We start from the raw sequence: 22,711 nt of genomic DNA on the forward strand, positions 1-22,711 counted from the left end.
TACCCAGTTTGAGCTTCCCGGCCACTTTGTTTACCTAATCAAACAACTAATTCGGCAATGGCGGGCGCCCCTCCCCCAGCCTCGCTGCTGCCTTGCAGTTTGGTCTCAGACTGCTGTGCTAGCAATGAGTGAGACTCCGTTGCCATAGGACCCTCTGAGCCATGTGAGGGATATAATCTCCTGGTGTGCCGTTTTTTAAGCCCGATGGAAAAGCGCAGTATTAGGGTGGGAGTGACCCGATTTTCCAAGTGCCATCTGTCACCCCTTTCTTTGACTAGGAAAGGGAATTCCCTGACCCCTTGCACTTCTCGGATGAGGCGATGCCTCGCCCTGCTTCGGCTCGCGCACAGTGCGCTGCGCCTACCATCCTGCCCCTACTGTCTGGCACTCCCCATTGAGATGAACCCGGTACCTCAGTTGGAAATGCAGAAATCACCCGTCTTCTGCGTCGCTCATGCTGGTAGCTGTAGACCGGAGTTGTTCCTATTCGGCCATCTTGGCTCCTCCCTGGCATTTCTTTTTTATTGTTTCTTAGAATATTGGGCTGGGCACAATGGCTCTCACCTATAATCCCAGTGCCTTGGGAGGCTGAGGCAAGAGGACTGCTTGAGGCCAGGAGCTCAAGATCAGCCTGGGCAACAATACAGTGAGATCTTTTCTCTTAAAAAAAAAAAAAAAAAAAAAAAAGCTGGGCATGGTGGCGTGTGCCTGTAGTCCTGACTACCGAGGAGGCTGAGTTGGGAGTTGCCTGAACCCAGGTGGCTGAGGTTACAGTAAGCTATGATCATGCCACTGCACTTCAGCCTAGGCAACAGAATGAGACCTTTGATTAAAAGGTGTCACTTAAAAAAAAAAAATTATCTCCCAGCTTATATTATCCATCTGTCATTGCATGTTGCCCACTTTTTCATTAATGCCCTAGCATACTATTCATGGTTGTTTAAATTTCTGATCTGGTAATTCCAACATTTCTGCTGTATCTGACTCTGAATCTGATGCTAGTTTAGTCTCCTCAAATTGCATTTTTTGACTTTTAGTATATCCTGTCAGTTTTTTGAAAGATGGACATGATGTACTAGGTAAATGGAACTATGGTAGTATATAAGCCTTTAGTAAAATCATGGTAAGAGGTGAAAGGAGGGTAAATGTTCTATAATTCTATGATTAGGTCTCACTATTTTGGTAAGCCTGTGCAGCTGGACTGTGACTTTAACCAGTACTTCTTTTTTTTTTTCCCCTTATGTGGAAGAGCATGGCTAATGAACATAAGAGTTGGGTTTTCCCATTTCACCAGGTAGAATTGGCTATGATAAAACCCCAGAAGGTTAGGCTCTGGTGAAATAGTTTTTTGTTTCCTGAGGGCAGGGCTTGGTAAAAACGGAATGCTCTGACATATTACAAAATAATTACTTTTCCCCTCCCATGATGCCACTGTGGTGCTCAGTGGCCTACTCTACAGAGGACCCCAAGAGCCTCTGCAACTGAGAAAACCAGTGCCAGCATAGCACTGTGTGCCCACTCCCAGCTTTCAACATCACTGACCCCACAGTTTATGTCTTCCCAAACCCCAGCTGCATGAGTCACCCACCATCCTCTAAACCCTAATGTCACCCCAGCCAGCCACCACCATGCATGCCCCTCAAGAAACCAAGCATGACTATCACACAAGTCCACAATCAGCCCCAGACCTCAGGCAAAATAGAAAGCTTTCCTCCAAGATTAGGAATAAGGCAAGGATGCCTACTATCACCACTGCTATTGAGCACAGTTCTGGAACTCCTAACCAAAGCAATTAAGCAAGAAAAATAAATAAAATGCATCCAATTTGGAAAAGAAGTAAAATGACTGGATATGACAAAATCACACACAAAGAAAACCCTAAAGATTCTACAAAAAAATCCTGATAGTATTAATATACAAATTCAGTAAAGTTGCAGAATACAAAATCAACATACAAAAGTCACTAAGATTTCTATGTATAAACAACAAACTATCTAAAAGGGAAATTGGAATAACAATTCCATTTACATTAACAAGAAAAACAAAAAATTACTTAGTAATTAACTAAAAAGGTGAAAGACTTATACACTGAAAATTATAAAACACTGATTAAGGAAATTTAAAAAGACATAAATAAATAGATACCCCATGTTAATGGATTGGAAGAATATTGTTAAATTGGCCATAATACCCAAAGTGATCTACATATTCAGTGAAATCCCTATCAAAATTCCAAAAGCATTTCTACAGAAATACAAATAACAATCCTAAAATACAAATGGAACAACAATACTCCCCAAATAGTTAAAGCAATCTTGAGCAAAAAGAACAGAACTGAAGGCATCACACTTCCTGACTTTAAATTATATTACAAAACTAATCAAAACATATGATAGTGGCATAAAAATAGACCTATAGACCAATAGAATAGAATACAGAATCCATAAATAAGCCCACACATTCACAGTCAATTGATCTTTGACAAGGGCACCAAGAACATGCAATGGAGAAAAAATAGTCTCTTCAACAAATGGTGTTAGGAAAACGGAGTATCCTTATGCAAAAAAATGAAATCGAACACCAGTCTCAAACAATATACAAAAAAAACTCAAAACAGATAAAAAATGTAAGACTCGAAACTATAAAAGTCTTGGAAGAAAACATATGAAAAAAATGAAAAAGAAATTGATAAATTCCTGGACACATACACCTTTTCAAGACTGAACAAGAAAGAAATGGAATCTCTGAACAAACCAATAATGAGTTCTGAAATTGAGGCAGTAATAGCCTACCATCCAAAAAAAAGCCCAGGACCAGAAGGATTCACAGCTGAAGTCTACCAGATGTACAAAGAAGAGCTGGTACTATTCCTACTGCAACTATTGCAAAAAATTGAGGAGGAGGGACTCTGCCTTAACAGATCCTATAAGGCCAGTATTATCTTGATGCCAAAACCTGGCAGATACAACAAAAAAAGAAAGCTTCAGGCAAACATCCATGATGAACACTGATGTGTTCATCATCAATTTGGAAAAATCCAAAATGAAATACTGGGTAAACCGAATCCAGTAGCACATCAAAAAGCTTATCCACCATGATCAAGTAGGCTTCAACCCCAGGATGCAAGGTTAGTTCAACCAAGCGAATCAATAAATATTATTCATCACATAAACAGAACTAAAGACAAAAACCACATGATTATCTCAATAGGTGCAGAAATGGCTTTTGATAAAATTTAACGTCCATTCATGTTAAAAACTCTCAATAAACTAGGTATTGAAGGAATATACCTCAAAATAATAAGAGCCATCTATAATAAACCCACAGCCAACATTGCACTAAACAGGCAAAACCTGGAAGCATATCCCTTGAAAGCCAGCACAAGACAAGAATGCCCTCTCTCACCACTCCTATTCAACATAGTACTGGAAGTTCTGGCTAGGGCAATCAGGCAAGAGAAATAAATAAACGGTATTCAAATAGGAATAAAGGAGAAAATCAAACTATCCCTGTTTGCAGATAACATGATCCTGTATTTAGAAAATCCCAGTCTCAGCCCAAAAAGCTGCTGCTGCTGCTGCTTTTTTTTTTTTTTTTTTTTTTTTTTGAGACAGGGTTTCGCTCTGGTTGCCCAGGCTGGGGTGCAGTAGTGCAATCTCAGCTCACTGCAGCCTGGACCTCCCAGGCTCAGGTGATTCTCCCACCTCAGCCTCCCGAGCAGGTGAACTACAGGTGAAAGCCACCATGTCTGGCTAATTTTTTTGTATTTTTAGTAGAGAAAGGGTTTTGCTATGTTGCCCAGGATGGTCTTGAACTGAACTCAAGCAATCCGCCTGTTGTGTCCTACCAGAGCGTTGTGATTACAGGCATGAGGCACTGTGCCCAACCCTCCAAAAGCTTCTTGAGCTGAAAAACAGCTTCACCAAAGTCTCAGGATACAAAATCAATGTGCAAAAATCACTGGCATTCCTATACACCAACAGTTAAGCTGAGTGCCAAATCAGGAACTAACTCCCATTCCATACTGCCACAAAAAGAATAAAATACCTAGGAATACAGCTAATTAGAGAGGTAAAAGATCTCTACAAGGAGAACTGCAAACCACTGCTCAAAGAAATCAGAGATGACACAAACAAATGGAAAAACACTCCATGCTCATGGATAGGAAGACTCAATATCATTAAAATGGCCATTTTACTAAATTCAAATGCTATTCCCATTAAACTACCATTGATATTCTTCACAGAACTATAAAAAACTATTTTAAAATTCATATGGAATCAAAAAAGAGCCCAAATAGCCAAGGCAATCCTAAGCAAAAAGAATAACATGGAGGCATCAAGCTACCTGACTTCAAACTATACTACAGGGCTACAGTAACCAAAACAGCATGGTACTGGTACAATACAGACACATAGACCAATGGAACAGAATAGAGAGCCCAGAAATAAGGCCACACACTTACAACTATCTGATCTTCAACAAACCTGACAAAAGCAAGCAATGGGAAAAGGATTCCCTATTCAATAAATGGTGCGGGGATAACTGGCTAGCCATATGCAGAAGACTGAAACTGGACCTTTTCCTTATACCACATACAAAAATTAACTCAAGATGGATTAGAGATTTAAATGTAAAACCCAAAACTATAAAAACCCTAGAAGACAACCTAGGCAATACCATTTGAGACGTAGGCATGGGCAAAGATTTCATGACGAAGACACCAAAAGCACTTGCAACAAAAGCAAACATTGACAAATGGTATCTCATTAAACTAAAGGGCTTCTGAACAGCAAAAGAAACTATCAACAGGGTAAACAGACAAACTACAGAATGGGAGAAAATTCTTGAAAACTATGCATCCAACAAAATATCTGGCATCTATAGGGAACTTAAATTTACAAGAAAAAACCCAATTAAAAAGTGGGCAAAGGATATGAACAGACACTTTTCTAAAGAAGATATACATATGGCCAAAAATCATATGAAAAAAAGTTCCACATCACTGATCACTAGAGAAATGCAAATCAAAACCATAATGAGATATCATGTCATACCAGTTAAAATGGCTATGATTTAAAAGTCAAAAAATCACAGATGCTGGCAAGGTTGTAGAGAAAAAGAAATGCTTACACACTGTTGGTGGGCGTGTAAATTAGTTCAGCCATTGTGGAAGACAGTGTGGTGATTCCTCAAAGGGCCTAAAGACAGAAATACCATTCAACCCAGCAATCCCATTACTGGACATATATCCAAAGGAATATAAAGACACATGCACACACATATGTTCATCACAGCACTATTCACAGTAACAAAGACATGGAATCAATTTAAATGCCCATGAATGATAGACTGGATAAAGAAAATGTGGTATGTATACACCATGGAATATAATACAGCCATAAGAAGGAATGAGATCATGTCCTGTGCAGGGACATGAATGGTGCTGCAGGCCATTATCCTTAGCAAACTAACACAGGAAGAGAAAGCCAAATATCACATGTTCTCATTTATAAGTGGGAGCTAAATGATGAGAACTCATAGACACATAGAGGGGAACAACATACATTGGGGCCTTTTGGAGGATTGAGGGTGGGAGGAGGGAGAAGACCAAGGAAAATAACTAAGGAGTACTAGGCTTAATACTTGGGTGATAAAATATTCTGTACAACAAATCCCCATGACACAAGTTTACTACCTGTGTAACAAATCTGCACTTGTAACCCTGTACTTAAAAGTTAAAAAACAAACATCAAAAACAAAAACAAAAACAAATGAAGACTCAATAGATTCACAAAGATAGATGTCATACAATGTGTATTCTCTGACCACAACAGGATGAAGTTAGAAATTTGTAACAAAAAAACAAACCTGAAAAATTCACAAATTTGTGAAAAATAACTCATTTTTACACAATCAATGAATCACAAAAGTAGTCAAAGAGAAATCAGAAAATACAGACAAATGAAAATGAAGGCACAACATATCAAAATGCATGAGACACAGTGAAAGAAGGGGGACATTTATAAACATTTATATTTAACAAAGTAGAAAAGGAAGAAAAATCTAAACCCAAAGCTAAACCCAAAGCTTTATTATTTCCTTCAGAAAGAATAATAAAGACTAGTACAGGGATAAACGAAACAGAATTTTTTAAAATAGAGAAAAATCAATGAAACCAACAGCTGGTTCTTCCATAAGACAAACTAAACTGACAAACCTTTAGCTAGATTGACTATGAAAAGATACTAATTGCTAAATTCAGAAATGAAAGTGGGCACATTACTACTGATCTTACTACTTATGAATACATAAGAAGGATTCAAAGAGAGTACTATTAACAACTGTATGGCAATAAATTGGATAACCTACACAAAACAGACCACTTCCTAGAAACCCAAAATATGCCAAAATCTAATGATGAAGAAATAGAAGACCTAAAAGACATATAATTAAGTAGATCAGTAATCAAAATCTCTCATTGAAGAAAAGCCTTGGACTTGATGGATTCACTGGTGAATTCTACCAAGCATTTAAAGAAGATGTAATAGCACTTTGGGAGGCTGAGGGGGGTGGATTGCTTGAGCCCAGGAGTTCAAAAGCAGCCTGGGCTACGTGGTAAGACCCCCTCCCTACAAAAAATTACAAAAATTATCCAAGTTGGTGGCACACTCCTGTAGTCCCAAGCTACTTGGGAGGCTGAAGTGGGAGGATCCTTTGAACCTGGGAGGCAGAGGTTGCAGTGAGCTGAGATCGTGCCACTGCACTCTAGCTTGGCAACAGAGCAAGAGTCCATCTCAAAAAAAAAATATGTCTGTATGCGTATACATACATACACACACACACAGACACACACACACACACACACACACACACACACAAATGAGGCCAGGCACGGAGGCTCACTCCTGTAATCCCAGCACTTTGGGACACCGAGGTAGGCAGATCACGAGGTCAGGAGATTGAGACCATCCTGGCTAACATGGTGAAACCCCATCTCTACTAAAAATACAAAAAACTAGCTGGGCACGGTGGCACACACCTGTAATCCCAGCTACTCGAGAGGCAGAGGCAGGAGAATTGCTTGAACCCGGGAGCTGGAGGTTGCAGGGAGGTGAGATCCCACCATTTCACTCCAGCCTGGGTAACAGAGCGAGATTCCATCTCAAAAAAAAAAAAAAAAGAATATACAAATGTCCAAAAAGCACATGAAAAGATGTCCAACATCACTAATCATTAAGTAAATGCAATCCGAAACTAAAATGAGATACTATCTCAACTATATGGATGGCTACTATCAAAAAAAGCAGAAAATAACAAGTACTGGTGAGGACGTGGAGATATTGTTACTCTTGTGCAGAGCTGGTGAGAATGTAAAAAATGGTATAGCTACTGTGGAAAACAGTGTGCTGGTTCCTCAATATATTAATATTAAAAATAGATTTGCCATATGATCTAGCAATTCCACTTCTGGGTATATACAGAAAATAATTAAAAACAGAGACTCAAAGAGATATTTGTATACCCATGTTCACAGCAGCATTATTCATAATTGCTAAACAGTGGAAGCAATCCAAATGTCTAATGACAGATTAATGGATAAGCAACACATATAGTGGAGTATTATTCAGCCCTAAAAAGGATGAATATTCTTATCCTTGGTGCAACATGGATAAATCTTGAGGATATCATGATAAATGAAATAAGCCTATCACAAAAAGACAAATACTGTATATTTACACTTAACATGAGTTACCCAGAGTAGTCAAAATCATAATAATAGAAAGTAGAATGGTGGTTGCCAAGTGCTAGGAACAGGAGGTATGGGAAATTATTGTTTAATGGGTATAGTTATAGTTTTGTAAGATGAAAATAGTTCTGGAGATGGATGATGTAATAGCTACACAACAATATGAATGTATTTAATATCACTAAACTGTATTAATAATGAGTAAGATAGTAAATTTTGCTATATGTATTTCATCACCATTTAAAAAAATGAATAAAAGTACATTCGTAGCCATCTATGTCTCCTAGATATAGTATAGATATGAAGTACTGATGACTTAATTTGCTTTCCTTGTTGATATATATAGTTTTTAGGAAGATGTATATGGAAATTTGAATTTAAGTAGCATTACTACCCTTTAGGGCCTCTATCATTTTAATGTAAAAAGCTGTATCAAAATTACAAGTTTTCAATCATCATAAGCATTTCCTCACAGCATTAAAATGTCTATAAATATAATTTTTAAAAATCCAATTAAGTAGTTTGGAATTTCAAAAGTAAAACAAATTGGGCACTTTTAATTTCCTTTTCCTTGTATTATCTGATCATATCCAATATTTTCTCCTACTGATGAATGATCTTGCTCATATTAATTTATACAAGGTATTTATTTATATATTACATGAGCTCTTTACCATTTTTGTTGTAAATATTTCCACCCCTCTTTTTTCTTTATGGTATTTAACCAAGCATAAAGTTTTCACTTTGATAGAGTCAAATTCATCCGTCTTTTCTTCTCTGACTCCTGTGTCTAGAAGTTTATTTAGAAGGGACTTTGACATTTCCTCTGTTTTCTTCTAGTGCTTTTACAGTTTCATGTTTTTATCTTTACATCTTTGATTAATCAATAATTTAACTGCTAGAGTTAGGAGTGAAAAGAGTATTCATCAACATTTACTGGCTAATCTATCCTTTCCCTAATGACTTGGAATTCCACCTTTGTCGTTGCATCAGTAATTACTTGCTGTGAAACAAACTGCCTCAAAACTCATTATCTTCAAACAACTATCTATTTGCTCCCTGCAGTTTGACCTGGGCTCAGCTAGGTAATTCTTCTCGTCTCACCTAACATAACCGGCTAGGTGATAACTGGTCCTGGATGGCCTTAATCCCTTGCCTAGGGTTTTCAGAAGGGACAGCCAGGAGAACTGAGCCTGTCCCTTCATGTGATTTCTCACTCACAAGGAGGCTGACCCAGGCTTCCTTACATGGCAGTTACTGAAGAATAAGAAAGTGCAGGCGAGAACAGAAACCACAGACCCGTGAGGCTAAGGCTTGGAAGTCACATATCACTTCTACAGCTTTCAATGGGCCAAAACAAGTCACAGGTCCAGAAGTTCAAGAGGAAGGGAAACAGAGTCCACTTCTTGATAGGAGAAACAGCAAAGTTATACTGCAAAGGGGCATGTATTCAGAAATGGCTCAACTTCTTCTGGCCATCTTTTGCAAATACTATATACCACAGTCATATATTAAATTTGCTCAAGTATTTAGATGTATTTCTAGACTGCTTTAAAAAATCTCTTCCAGCCGGGCATGATGGCTCACACCTATAATCCCAGCACTTCGGGAGGCCAAGGCGGGTGGATCACTTGAGGTCAGGAGATTGAGACCAGTCTGGCGAACACTGGTGAAACCCCGTCTCTACTAAAAATATAAAAATTAGCCGGGTGTGGTAGCAGGTGCCTGTGATCCCAGCTACTAGGGAGGCTGAGGCACGAGAACCACTTGAACCCGGGAGGAAGAGGTTGCAGTGAGTCGAGATCTCGCCACTACATTCCAGCCTGGGTGATAGAGTGAGACTCTGTCTCAAAAAACAAAAACAAAAACAAAAACAAAAGAACACTCTTCCAACAATTTGTATTTTTATTCATGTGTGAGTGCAGCTTTAAAATTTTATTAAATATCCATTAGCTGAGTCCTATCTCATATTCCTTCTTTCAAAAATTTTTCCTAGAAATTCTCAGACATTTCTATATTCTCTTTAGAATGATTTTAGATCTATGAAAAAAAGGTTGCTATTTTACAGGAATTACATTACATTTGTAGGAATATTTACAGCAAACTTACTGTCCTGTGTCTTTTATCCAAGAGTATGATTTGTCTTTCCATTTATAAAAGTCTTTTATATCTCTTGTTAGCTTTTTTTTTCACAAGTAGAACATTATTGTTTATTATTTTCTCTTCTGTGACACGATTGTTCATTACAATCCAAATTAACAGAATTACTAAATATTAAAATATCACAAAATTGATTTAAAATTGTATCAACTTATTACTTGAGAGTTTTAAAAGTAAATATGTATTTCAAAAATTATATAATGAGCACATGAAGCCTGTTTTAAGCAACGTTTACAAAAATGAGAAAGAAAGTGATATACAAATGACAAATTCTCCTTAAATGGCCTTTATTATTATTTTGAGATGGAGCCTTGCTCTATTGCCCGGGCTGCAGTATAGTGGCACGATCTCAGCTCACTGCAACCTCCACCTCCCGGGTTCGAGCGATTCTCCTGCCTCAGCCTCCTGAGTAGCTGGGATTACAGGTGCACACCACTATGCCCAGCTAGTTTTTGTATTTTTAGTAAAGATGGGGTTTTGCCATGATGGTCAGGCTGGTCTTGAACTCCTGACCTCAAGTGATCCACCTGCCTCACATTCCCAAAGTGCTGGGATTATGGATGTGAGCTACCGCACCCAGCCGTGTTTCTATTACTATAAACTAGTTTGCATTTTCTAATACTTGATATAAATGGAATCACAGACTATGTACTTTTTATGCTCCGGCTTCTTTCACTCAGATAATTATTTCAATATTTATCCTTTTTGTTGTGTGTTTATTCTTTATTACTAAGTAATACCCCATTGTATGAACCTATACATTCATCTTTTGATAAATATTTGAGTTATTTCCAGTTTGGAGCTATTATTACAATTAAAGTGGCTACAATATACAAGTCTTTATGTGGGCACATGCTTTCATTTCATTTGGGTATATTCCTAAGAGTGGAATGGCGGGGAGTATGTTTAGCTTTTTAAGAGAATGCCAAACTATTTTTCCAAGGTAGTTGTATCATTTTATATTCCCATCTTTTGGAGAGAGCTAATTTGTTTTATGCATCCTCTGCAATTATTTTTTCTTTCTTTTTATTATTATTATTATACTTTAAGTTTTAGGGTACATGTGCACAATGTGCAGGTTAGTTACATATGTATACATGTGCCATGCTGGTGTGCTGCACCCATTAACTCGTCATTTAGCATTAGGTATATCTCCTAATGCTATCCTGTTAGCTTTTTAAGATTTTCTTTTAATAGATCCTTCACATTTCCTCTTAAGTTTACTCTTAAAGGTCGGGCACGGTGGCTCATGCCTGTAATCCTAGCACTTTGGGAGGCTAAGGTGAGCAGACTGCCTGAGCGCAGGAGATCGAGACCAGCCTGGGCAACAAGGTAAAATTCTGTCTCTACTAAAATACAAAAAATTAGCTGGGCATGGTGGCACTTATCTGTAGTCCCAGCTAGGTGGGAGGCTGAGGCACAAGAATTGCCCGAACCTGGGAGGCAGAGGTTGCAGTGAGCCTAGATCATGCCACTGCCTTCCAGACTGGGCGACATAGCAAGACTCTGTCTTCAAAATATATATATATATATATATATATATATATATATATATATATATATATATATATATATATATATATGTTTTCTCTTAAATATTTTACTTCTTTTTATTGCTATTGTAAATATATTTATATTTTCTAAGTGGTTATTGCAAAGAAAAGTTATTAATTTTTGGTATGCTAGATATGCTGTTGTGTAGCTTCAGGCAAGTTACCCTCTCTAGAGCTTAGTTTCCCTAATTAACCTCATAGAATTATTGTCAGGAATGAGTTAGCACACATAGAGTCTAGCATAAGGTAATGGCTCAGTAAATGTTACCTATGATTGTTATTATATTAATTTGGTAATCCACCATCCTACTGAATTGATTTCTCTTGTTGCTTCTACTAGTTCTGCACTCCATTCTCCTGATACACAGTATTTGTGATATACAGTATCTTCCTAATCTTGATAATTTTCTTACTTCTTTAATGTTTTATATGTATTTATCTTTTTATTACAATGCCTAATACTTTCAGAACAATAATAAATAAAAGTAGTAAGCTGACTGGTATCTTTTGACAGGCAAGAATATTTCTACTGTAAATGCAAATAATGGCTACATTAACATTCTATAGCATATGTACACCAACAAGTGGTTATGGATATTCCTCAACTTGGGGCACTTAAATTGTTTTTTGACTTTTTCACTGTTAAAAGTACCAGTAAAAGAGTCATCTATGCAAAATTAATGCAGGAACAGAAAACCAAACACCACATGTTCTCACTTATAAGGGGGAGTTCAACAAGGAGAACACATAAACTTAGGGAGGGGAACAACACACGCTGGGGCCTGTCGAGGGGGGGACAAGAGGAGGGAGAGCATCAAGACAAATAGCTAATGCATGCTGGGCTTAATACCTAGGTGATGGGTTGACAGGTACAGCAAACCACCATGACACATGTTTACCTATGTAACAAACCTGCACATCCTGCACATGTACTGCAGAACTTAAAATAAAAAAAATTTTTTTAAAAGAGTCATCTATGTATATAAATATCTGAGCACATTTTGCGCTATTCCACTGAGCAGGCTTAGGTCTGAATAGGACTTCCTAAACTGCTAATGCACACTGCTTTTCAACAAGACCATACTAGTCTGTACTCCCTTCAATAGTGTTTCTAAGTACTTTTCTCACTGCAGCTCTACTGACAGTATTTTTAAGAGAAACAAAATGATGATGCCTTTGTTTACCTAGCTATTATTTAATTACATTTACACCTCAATGGTGAAGTCTAAATTCTCATCTAAAATCTCATGAGAATTAGCATTAGAGAATTCTGATTCTCTTTACGGACTGGCCCGAGGAACAATCCTTAAAGAGATCTCCTCAGAGCAAGCACCAGCACAGCCTTGCTTTGCCAGAACCTGATCTGTTAGAACAGGGATTCTCAACCTTGGTACTATTAACATTTTGGATGAGATAGTTTTCTCTGTGAGGGTTGTCTTATACATTGAATAATATATAGCAGAATCCTTGGCCTCCACCCACTTGATGGTAGCAGCCCCAAGTTGTGCTCACAAGAACTGTGCCCAGACATGGCCAAATATCCTCAGCAAACTCTCCTCTAGTTGGATACTACTGTGTTAAGAGAATGCTGTTCTAGAAATTAGAATCAAAGAACCTTATTACAGACATAACATGATGGTTGAGATACACTTTTGTTACAGGCATAGACTGAAGAAAAGGAGAACTAAAATGTGGAATACTCACTTTGCTTTATAAGGTGAATCAGAGCCAGAATTTTTGGTTTCCATTAAACTCTCATATTCCTTAGCCCTGAAGAGAAAAAAAGTTTTAACACAGTTATTTCACTGCTAATTTTTATAATAAACCAAAATGTTGGCTGTATTTTTCCCCTATTAAATGTAACACTCAGCCTATTAAATCTGGTGATTGAAGTGGCTGACTACCTATGTACCTCAAGAGTTATACAATGAAAAGATAAATACAGGTAAAGAATAATACAAAAAAAGTCATTTAATTTTAGAAATAACTAAAAAGACAGTGGAAATAACGTGACCAGACTCTCAAAGATGTGTTTTTTGTTTTTTATACTGACTAAATACCAAAGGTTCAGAAAAATTTGAGATACTTCTCTGCCCCTTTCTAACTAGGCTCCGGCTTGCCTAAACTAGTAGGTGACAGTCATCAAGCTAGTCACTGATCTAAGACAGTTCTCACTATAGCAATCCATTGTTGACTTAATTTGTACATTTCTCTTTTTGGAGAAAAAAAAGAGGAAAATGCCAATTTAAATGTTAACTGCTCATCCAAAGGATCCTGTTGTCAAAGAATTCATCCAGTGATCTACGAAAAAATTACCCACAATGTAAAACAATCTAGAGAACAATGACAGGTGAAAAAAAAAATACTCCTACCTAAAAAAGTGAGAAAAATGCAAATTACAATAGCCCTAATGAGGAAAAAAGCAAACTAGACAGATGATGCTTTGGAATAAAGAAATATCTAAATTGGAATAAAATATAAAAGTACATATTTTTTCAACCTAAGTATGCTCATTGCCATCAGCCTAAATATTAAGATTTTTATAAAGATTTTTACAAATATAAACATTTTGCATGTCAAAATGGAGAAATAACTACTTGGTAGCTACAAGTAATTGTGACCTCATCTGAAAGGTGGGAAAAGTAACAATTATGCATGGTGGAGTATGTTCCAAGCATTGTGCTGGCTGCTGTACATTCAATAATATCACAAGTATCTAAAAATTCAATATGGTATTATCCCTAAGATATAATTTAGATATTTGTCCCCTCCACATCTCATGTGGAAATGCGATCCCCAATGTTGGAAGTGGGGCCCAATGAAAGGTGGCTGGATCACAGGGGTGGATCTCTCATTAATAGCTAGGTGCCCTCCTTATAGGAATGAATAATAATGAGTTCATGTGACATCCAGTTGTTTAAGAGTGTGGCACCTCACCCTGTGAGCATTTTTTATGTCTTTTGGCTGACTGTATGTCTTCTTTTGAGAAGTGTCTGTTCATGTCCTTTGCCCACCTTTTAATGGCTTTATTTGGTTTTTGCTTATTCAGTTGTCTAAGTTCCTTATAGATTCTGGATATTAAACCTTTGGATGCATAGTTTGTGAAATACTTTCTCCCATTCTGTAGGTTATCTGTTCACTCCATTGACAGTTTCTTTTGCTGAGCAGAAGCTCTTTAATTAGGTCCCACTTGTCAGTTTTTGTGTTTATTACAATTGCTTTTGAGGACTTAGTCATAAATTCATTGCCAAGGCCATTGTCTAGAATGGTATTCCCTAGGCTTTCTTCTAGGAATTTTATAGTTTAGAGGTCTTACCTTTAAATCTTTCATTCATCTTGAGTTAACTTTTGTATATGATGAAATGTAGGGGTCTAATTTATTTCTTCTGCATATGGCTAGCCAGTTATCTCAGCACCATTTATTAAATGGGGAGTCCTTTCTTCATTGCTTATTTTTGTCAGCTTTACCAAGGATCAGATGGCTATAGGTGTGCTGCATTATTTCTGGGTTCTCTGTTCTGTTCCATTGGTCTTACGTGTCTGCTTTTGTACCAGTACCATGCTCTCTTGGTTACTGTAGACTTATAGTATAGTTTGAAATTGGGTAATGTGATGCCTCCCATTTTGCTCTTTTTGCTTAGGATTGCTTTGGCTCTTCAGGCTCTTTTATGGCTCCATATGCATTTCAGAATAGCTTTTCATAATTTTGTAAAAAATGACATTGATAAACAAAGACCATATGATCATCTCAATAGATGCAGAAGAAGTTTTCAATAAAATCCAACATCCCTTCATGATAAAAAACCCTCAACAGACTAGAATTGAAGGAACATACCTCAAAATAATAAAAGCCATCTATGGCAACCCCACAGCCAATACCATAGTGGATGGGCCAAAGCTGGAAGCATTTCCCTGAAGAACAGGAACAAGACAAGGATGTCCACTCTCACTACTCCTATTCAACATATTTTAAGTCCTAGCCAGAGCAATCAGCAAGAGAATAAAAGGCATTCAAACAGGAAAATAAGTCAAATTATCTCTCTTCACTGACAATATGATTCTATACCTAGAAAACTCTAAAGACTCTGCCAAAAGGCTCCTAGAACCGATAGACGACTTCAGTAAAGTTTCAGGATACAAAATCAATGTACAAAATCAGTAGCATTTCTATACACCAATAACATTGAAGGTGAGAGCCAAATCAAGACTATAATCCCATTTACAATGGCCACACATACACAAAAATAAGATACCTAGGAATACATTTAAACCAAGGAAGTGAAAGATCTCTACAAGGAGGACTACAAAACATTACTGAAATAAATCATATATGATACAAATAAATGAAAAAACATTCCATAGGGGCTCATGGATTGGAAGAATCAATATCATTAAAATGGCTGCCCAAAGTAACCTGCAGATTCAATGCTATTCCTATTAAGTTACCTTTCATTTTTTCTTCACCTTCTGGGACACTGCAAATTTGAGTATTTTGTCACCTTATGATGTTGCATATGTCACATATGCTGTTTTTCAGTTGTAAACAGCATCAGTGGTGTCTGTGATTTCCTCAGTGATTTACAGTAGGGTTGTTAGTAAAGGTTCTGGTGAAGTTTTGCTGGGGATGGGGACACCTCAAGCCCCAGTAGTGGCAGCAGTGGGCCAAATGTACTTGTTTTTAGACTCCACAGTGACAAACACTGATACCGGTGTTAGCAGGTCCAGGTGAGCTGATTCTTGGGCCTACAGGCAGCTTGCTCTGGTGACAGAGGTTGCAACAATGGGCTAGTGAGGAAGGTGGGTTCTGGGGCCATGGTATGGGCAATGGCAGTAGCATTGGCAGGAATAACCTCTGGATCCCAAGTAGTTCACTCTCATGTTGTTCGTGGTAGCCTTCATGGGCTGGCAGTCTAATCCCCAGGCTTGCAGGTGGATGAACCCCCACGGTGATGGCAATGACAGGTTGGGTGGGCTTTCCCTTAAGCCCCCAGAAAGAGTACTCGGGTACCAACAGTGGTGGACTGGGCTGGGCAGTCCCCAGGCCCCTGGGCAACACGCTTGGTTACTGGGGGTGTGGAGATGAGCTGGGTGGATCTGTCGTCAGGCACTCTGGTGGTATGTGTAGGTGCTGGCTTTGGTGGGCCAGCATGGGGTAATACTCAGGCCTAAGGCAGAATGCTTGGGTGGGCATGGCAGTGGATGCACTGGAGCCCCACTACTAGGGAGAATGAGGTTGCTCTCAGCAGCACCCATATGCAGAGGCAGCTGGGAAGCATGCACATTGCTTGTGCTTTGGCCCCAGGTTCAGCGGCCCACAGTGGTGGCTGCTGTTGGCAGGGAAGTTCATTCTTGGACATATGAAGATGTTACAGTGGCCTCACCGCTAGGGGCAGTAGGGTCTTTGACAATGGCTCTCACTTCATCCCTGGAGGCAGTAGCCAACTCTGGTGCTGGCTGAGGGTGGGGAATGTCAACAGGGTTTGAGTTATGGAAATGCAGAAGCTGTTGGATCCCTGGGCAGAATGTAGCTCTGGTAGGAGGCAGACTCTGATTGTGGCACCTTTCTGTAGCTGCTCAGGGCTCAGGAGTATGTGAGGCCCAAGCATGGACTCCCTCTCTGGAACAATACCTTTATATGGTCTCCAAGTAGCTTCTTGTTAGTTGCAGGGGCTGCCCCATGGCTGGATGCAGGAGTCCACGGTGGGAATGTGGACTGCTGGGGATCACGCACTTCTTCTTTCCCCACACTGGGGAGCCTCTCCAGGCTCCCAGCTGATCGCAGAAGAACAGGCTACCTCACTTTCCTCTCCTATCTTGCTTTAGGTCAGGGTGTTCAATCTTTTGGCTTCCCTGGCCACAACGGAAGAAGAACTGTCTTGGGCCACACAGAATACACTAACAGTAACGACAGCTGATGAGCTTTAAAAAAATCACAAAAAAAATCTCATAATGCTTTAAGAAAGTTTGCGAATTTGTGTTGGGCCACATTCAAAGCCATCCTGGTCCACATGCGGCCTGCAGGATGTGCACTGGACAAGCTTGCTTTAGGTGTCTCCTGTCACTTCTCGGTTGAATGCCAATATTCTTAGATGATCTGTTCAAAGCGTGATTATCTACTCACTATTTTGGTTCTTTGTTGTGGAGGAGGCACACACTAGATGCCTCTAGTCAACCACCCGGAAGCACCTCCCATTTGATTCACTTTTAGCATTCAATTAAATATTTATTTCCAGTTTGACTCTGTATAAACTATAGTATGGGAGGGGGATACAAAGAGGTATATACATAATGAGAATATTCAAGAAACTTAGTCTGCAGAAGGAAGAAGATGACATAACAGCATAAAAAGATACATAATTCCAGCCACGTTCGGTGGCTCACGCCTGTAATCCTAGCACTTTGAGAGGCTGAGGCGGGTGGATCACTTGAGGTCAGGAGTTCAAGACCAGCCTGGCCAACATGGCAAATCCCTGTCTCTACCAAAAATACAAAAATTAGCTGGGTGTGGTGGCGCACGCCTGTAATCCCAGCTAATTAGGTGGCTGAAGCATGAGAATCGCTTGAACCTGGGAGGCGGAGGTTGCAATGAGCCAAGATTACACCACTGCACTCCAGCCTGGATGACAGAGAGAGATTCTGTCTCAAACAAACAAACAAAAAATATAATTCCATGGGGCAGAGTAAGTGACAGGTAAGTAATGTGATATGTTCATTTCCAGCTGTTTCCTGAAGGAAATGGAATGTGTACTCTCTTAAAAGTCAGGTGGTCTCCGAATACAAAGGAAATGGCATTATTACCAGAGAAAATTGAGTAAACAATGCTGAACGTAAGGAAAAATACAAGTTATGCTTAGAACATTGTGGAGACCCATTTGGTCAGAGCAAAAGATTAAAATGTGAGAATAGCAAGAGATAAGGTTGAGAGAATCCTTTCAAATATACTGTCACAATTTGATGATTTGGTTTTCAGATGCTTGTCTACTTTGGTAAGATTAAAAATTTCATTGGTGTAGTGTTGTACACTGCATTTGTTCATTATTAATCTCAATATCATCTTGGTTATACTCCCTCTCAGTCATAATGTGGGATATATGTATGCTCCATTTTATTTTTTATTAGCTGTCTTGCTAACAAAACAAATCTTCTTGTTTTATTAAAAAAAGAGGCTATTTTACAAATCTTCTCAGAAATTAAACCTCTTTTTTTTATCTTTATAAAAAATAGTATATTGTAAGTGTCACCTGTGTATTTGTTAAATAAAACTAAGTAAATCCATGAATCTTTTTTTCCATGGGGGTGATAACAATATCGTTCTAGCTCCTTGAGTTATTTAGATCATTTCTACATCAATTGATAACAAAATCATTTAAAGCAAAAATTTCATTCTGAGCAAAGCTTTGGTAGCATCCTGTAAGTTTCATACTGTCGTAAATTTCAAACAATCTGTAGTTTTCACTTTGATTTACTCCTAACAATTCATACTGAAAATGTTTTCTTTTGTCACCCTTGCTTCCAAAAAATTAATTTTTTCTATGATTTGAGAAAAATTTGGTCAGTTTTATGGAGGTATAATTTCCATACAATAAAAAATTTTTAATTTGTGTATAATTCAATGAGTTTTCACTATTGTGTACCCCAGTATAATCAAAATCAAATCATGATATGAAAGATTTCCACTACACCACAAAGTTCTCTTTTGTCTCTTTCTAGTCAATGTCTTCCCCTGCCTCTTGCTCCTAGAAATCAGCCATCTGTTTTCTACCAGTAAGGCTTTCTAGAATATACAATTACTACAATCTACACTATTGTCTCTAAATTAATTCATTTAGCATCAAGCTCTTGAGATTCATTTAAACTGCTGAATGTATCACTAGTTCATTACTCTTTATTGCTTAATAATGTTCCACTGTTCAGACACCTGAAAATTTGTTTATCCACTCACAAGTTAGGCATTTCACTTTTTTCCAGATTAGGATTACTATGAATAAAGCTAATATGAAAATTTGCAGACAAGTCCTTGGGTGAAAAATGTTTTCATTTATCACAGATAAATTACCTAGGAGTGGGTCATTTAATAAGCATGTACTTAACTTTAAATGACCAAAGTATTTTCTGAACTTTAAATGAGCGAAGTATTTTCTGAAGTAATCATTCCAATTTTCACTTCTACCAGTAAAGTATGAAAGTTACAGTTGCTTTAGTCCTGGCCAATACTTGGTTTGGCCAATCTTCTTAACTTTAGAAATTCCTGTGGGTGTATAGTGGTATCTCACTGTGGTCTAATTTGCAATTTCCTAATAATGATTTAAACAACCTACTATGTGGGTATTTGCTGTTCGTACATCTTCTCTAGTTAAGTGTATTCAATTTTTTTGCTGTGTTAAAATCATTGTTTATTTTCAGAGGTGGTGGTGATTGACCTTTTATAATAAATTTCGAGTTTTACTGATTTATGCATAACGAATATATAATTTCCATTTCAGAATTAGAGGAATTAGAATTCTTGGTCTTTCGTGTTTTGTTGTATGTTTATGTTTTATAAATGTTCCATGGAAATGTATCTTTTAAAATATGTATGGTCTACTGGCAGACATCAAAGCTTGGCAATAAACACCTGGATATATTTCTGGACTCTCAATTCTAATGGATTAGAATGTAATAGAATATAGATTAATAACATAATTTATATGTCTATCCTTATGTTAACAGTTAATTACTATAGGTTTGTAGTAAGTTTTGAAATTGAGAAATTCAGTCCTCTTTCTTCTTCTTTTTCAAGATTGTTTTGGCTACCAGGAGGTCTCTTGTAATTCTATATAATTTTTTTTTAAAATTTTAAGCTCTGGGGTACATGTGCAGGATATGGAAATTTGTTACAGAGGTAAATGTGCACCATGATGGTTTGGTGCACCTATCAATCCATCACCTAGGTATTAAGCCCAGCATGCATTAGCTATTTTTCCTAATGCTCTCCCACCCCGAACCACACCCCCTGACAGGCCCCATTGTGTGTTGTTCCCCTCCCTGTGTCCATGTGTTCTCATTGTTCAGCTCCCACTTGTAACTGAGAGCAAGTGGTATTTGGTTTTCTGTTCCTGTGTTAGTTTGCTGAGGATAATAGCTTCCAGGTCCATTCATGTCCCTACAAAGAACATGATCTCATTCCTTTTTATGGCTGCATAGTATTCCATGGTGTATATGTCCCACATTTTCTTAATCCAGTTTATCGTTGATGGGCATTTGGGTTGATTCCATGTCTTTTTTATTGTGAATAGTGCTGTAATGAACATACGCACACATGTACCATTGTAACAATGATTTTTATTCCTTTGGGTATATACCTAGTAATGAGATTGCTGGGTAAAATGGTATTTCTGGTTCTAGATCTTTAAGGAATCACCACAGTCTTTCACAATGGTTGAACTAATTTACTTTCCCACCAACAGTGTAAAAGCACTTCTATTTCTCCACAACCTCACTAGCCTCTGTTGTTTCTTGACTTTTTAATAATTGCCATTCTGACCGGCATGAGATGGTATCTCACTGTGGTTTTGATTTACATTTCTCTAATGATCAGTGATGTTGAGCTTTTCTTCATACGTTTGTTGGCCGCATGAATGTCTTCTTTTGAGAAGTGTCTGTTCATGTCCTTGGCCCACTTTTTAATGGGGTTTTCTTTCTTGTAAGTTTAAGTTCCTTGTAGATTCTGGATATTAGGCCTTTATTAGATGCATAGATTGCAAAAATTTTCTCCCATTCTGTAGGTTGCCTATTTGCTCTGATAGTTTCTTTTGCTGTGCAGAGGCTCTTTCGTTTAATTAGATCTCATTTGTCAACTTTTTCTTCTGTTGCAATTACTTTTGGCAATTTCGTCATGAAATCTTTGCCCGTGCCTATGTCCCTAATGGTACTACTGAGGTTGTCTTCCACAGTTTTTATAGTTTTGGGTTTTACATTTAAGTCTTTAATCCATCTTGATTTAACTTTTGTATATGGTATAAGGAAAAGGTCCAGTTTCAATCTTCTGCATATGGCTAGCCAGTTATTCCATCACTATTCATTGAATAGGGAATCCTTTCCCCATTGCTTTTGTCAGGCTTGTCAAAGATCAGATAGTTGTAGGTGTGTGGCCTTATTTCTGGGCTCTGTATTCTGTTCCATTGGTCTAGGTGCCTGTTTATGTACCAGTACCATGCTATTTTGGTTACTGTAGCCCTATAATATAGTTTGAAGTTGGGTAGCGTGATGTCTCCAGCTTTGTTCTTTTAGCTTATGATTGTCTTGGCTATACAAGCTCTTTTTTGGATCCATATGAATTTTAAAAGTTTATTCTAATTCTGTGAAGAATGTCAATGATAGTTTAATGGGAATAGCTTTGAAACTATAAATTATTTTGGGCACTATGGCCATTTGAACAATACTGGTTCTTCCTATCTGTGAGCATTCAATGTTTTTCCATTTGTTTGTGTCTGCTCTGATTTCTTTGGGCAGTGGTTTGTAGTTCTCCTTGAAGAGGTCCTTCACTTCCCTTGTTAGCTGTATTCCTAGTATTTTATTCTCTTTGGAGAACTTGTGAATTGCAGTTCATCCATGATTTGGCTCTCTGCCTAATGTTGGTGTATAGGAACGCTTGTAACTTTTGCACATTGATTTTGTATCCTGAGACTTTGCTTATCAGCTTAAGAAGCTTTTGGGCTGAGACAATGGGGTTTTCTAGATATAGGATCATGTCATCTGTGAACAAAGACACTTTGACTTCCTCTCTTCCTATTTGAATACACTTTATTTTTTTCTCTTGCCTGATGGCCCTGGCCAGAACTTCTAAAACTATGTTGAATAGGAGTGGTGAGAGAAGCCATCCTTGTCTTAGGCCAGTTTTTGAGGGGAATGCTTCCAGCTTTTGCCCATTCAGTATGATATTGGCTGTGAGTTTGTCATAAATGGCTATTATTATTGAAGTATGTTCCTTCAATACCGAGTTTATTGAGAGTTTTTGACATGAAGGGATGTTGAACTTTATCAATGGCCTTTTCTGTGTCTATTGAGATGATCATGTGGTTTTTGTCTTTAGATCTGTTTATGTGATGAATTATGTTTACTGATTTGCATATGTTGAAGCAGCCTTGCATCCCAGGGATGAAGCCAGCTTGATTGTGGTGGATAAGCTTTTTCATGTGCTGCTGTATTCAGTTTGCCAGTATTTATTGAGAATCATTGCATTGATGTTCATCAGGGATATTAGCTGAAG

General features: G+C 37.9%; 1 protein-coding gene across 11 annotated transcripts in view; it reads right to left on the bottom strand.

Annotated features, from left to right (window-relative positions):
* The window catches only part of SCAPER (S-phase cyclin A associated protein in the ER), a 568,863-nt gene that overhangs the window by 263,517 nt on the left and 282,635 nt on the right, over positions 1–22,711 (bottom strand). For all 11 annotated transcript variants that reach the window (XM_034939208.4, XM_034939207.4, XM_063596813.1 and 8 more), the window contains one exon: positions 13,168–13,233. In XM_034939208.4, the coding sequence (XP_034795099.1) occupies positions 13,168–13,233 (66 nt within the window). The remainder of the gene's footprint in view (positions 1–13,167; positions 13,234–22,711) is intronic.

The sequence above is a fragment of the Pan paniscus genome, chromosome 16, assembly GCF_029289425.2.
Source record: "Pan paniscus chromosome 16, NHGRI_mPanPan1-v2.0_pri, whole genome shotgun sequence".
Classification (NCBI taxonomy): domain Eukaryota; kingdom Metazoa; phylum Chordata; class Mammalia; order Primates; family Hominidae; genus Pan; species Pan paniscus.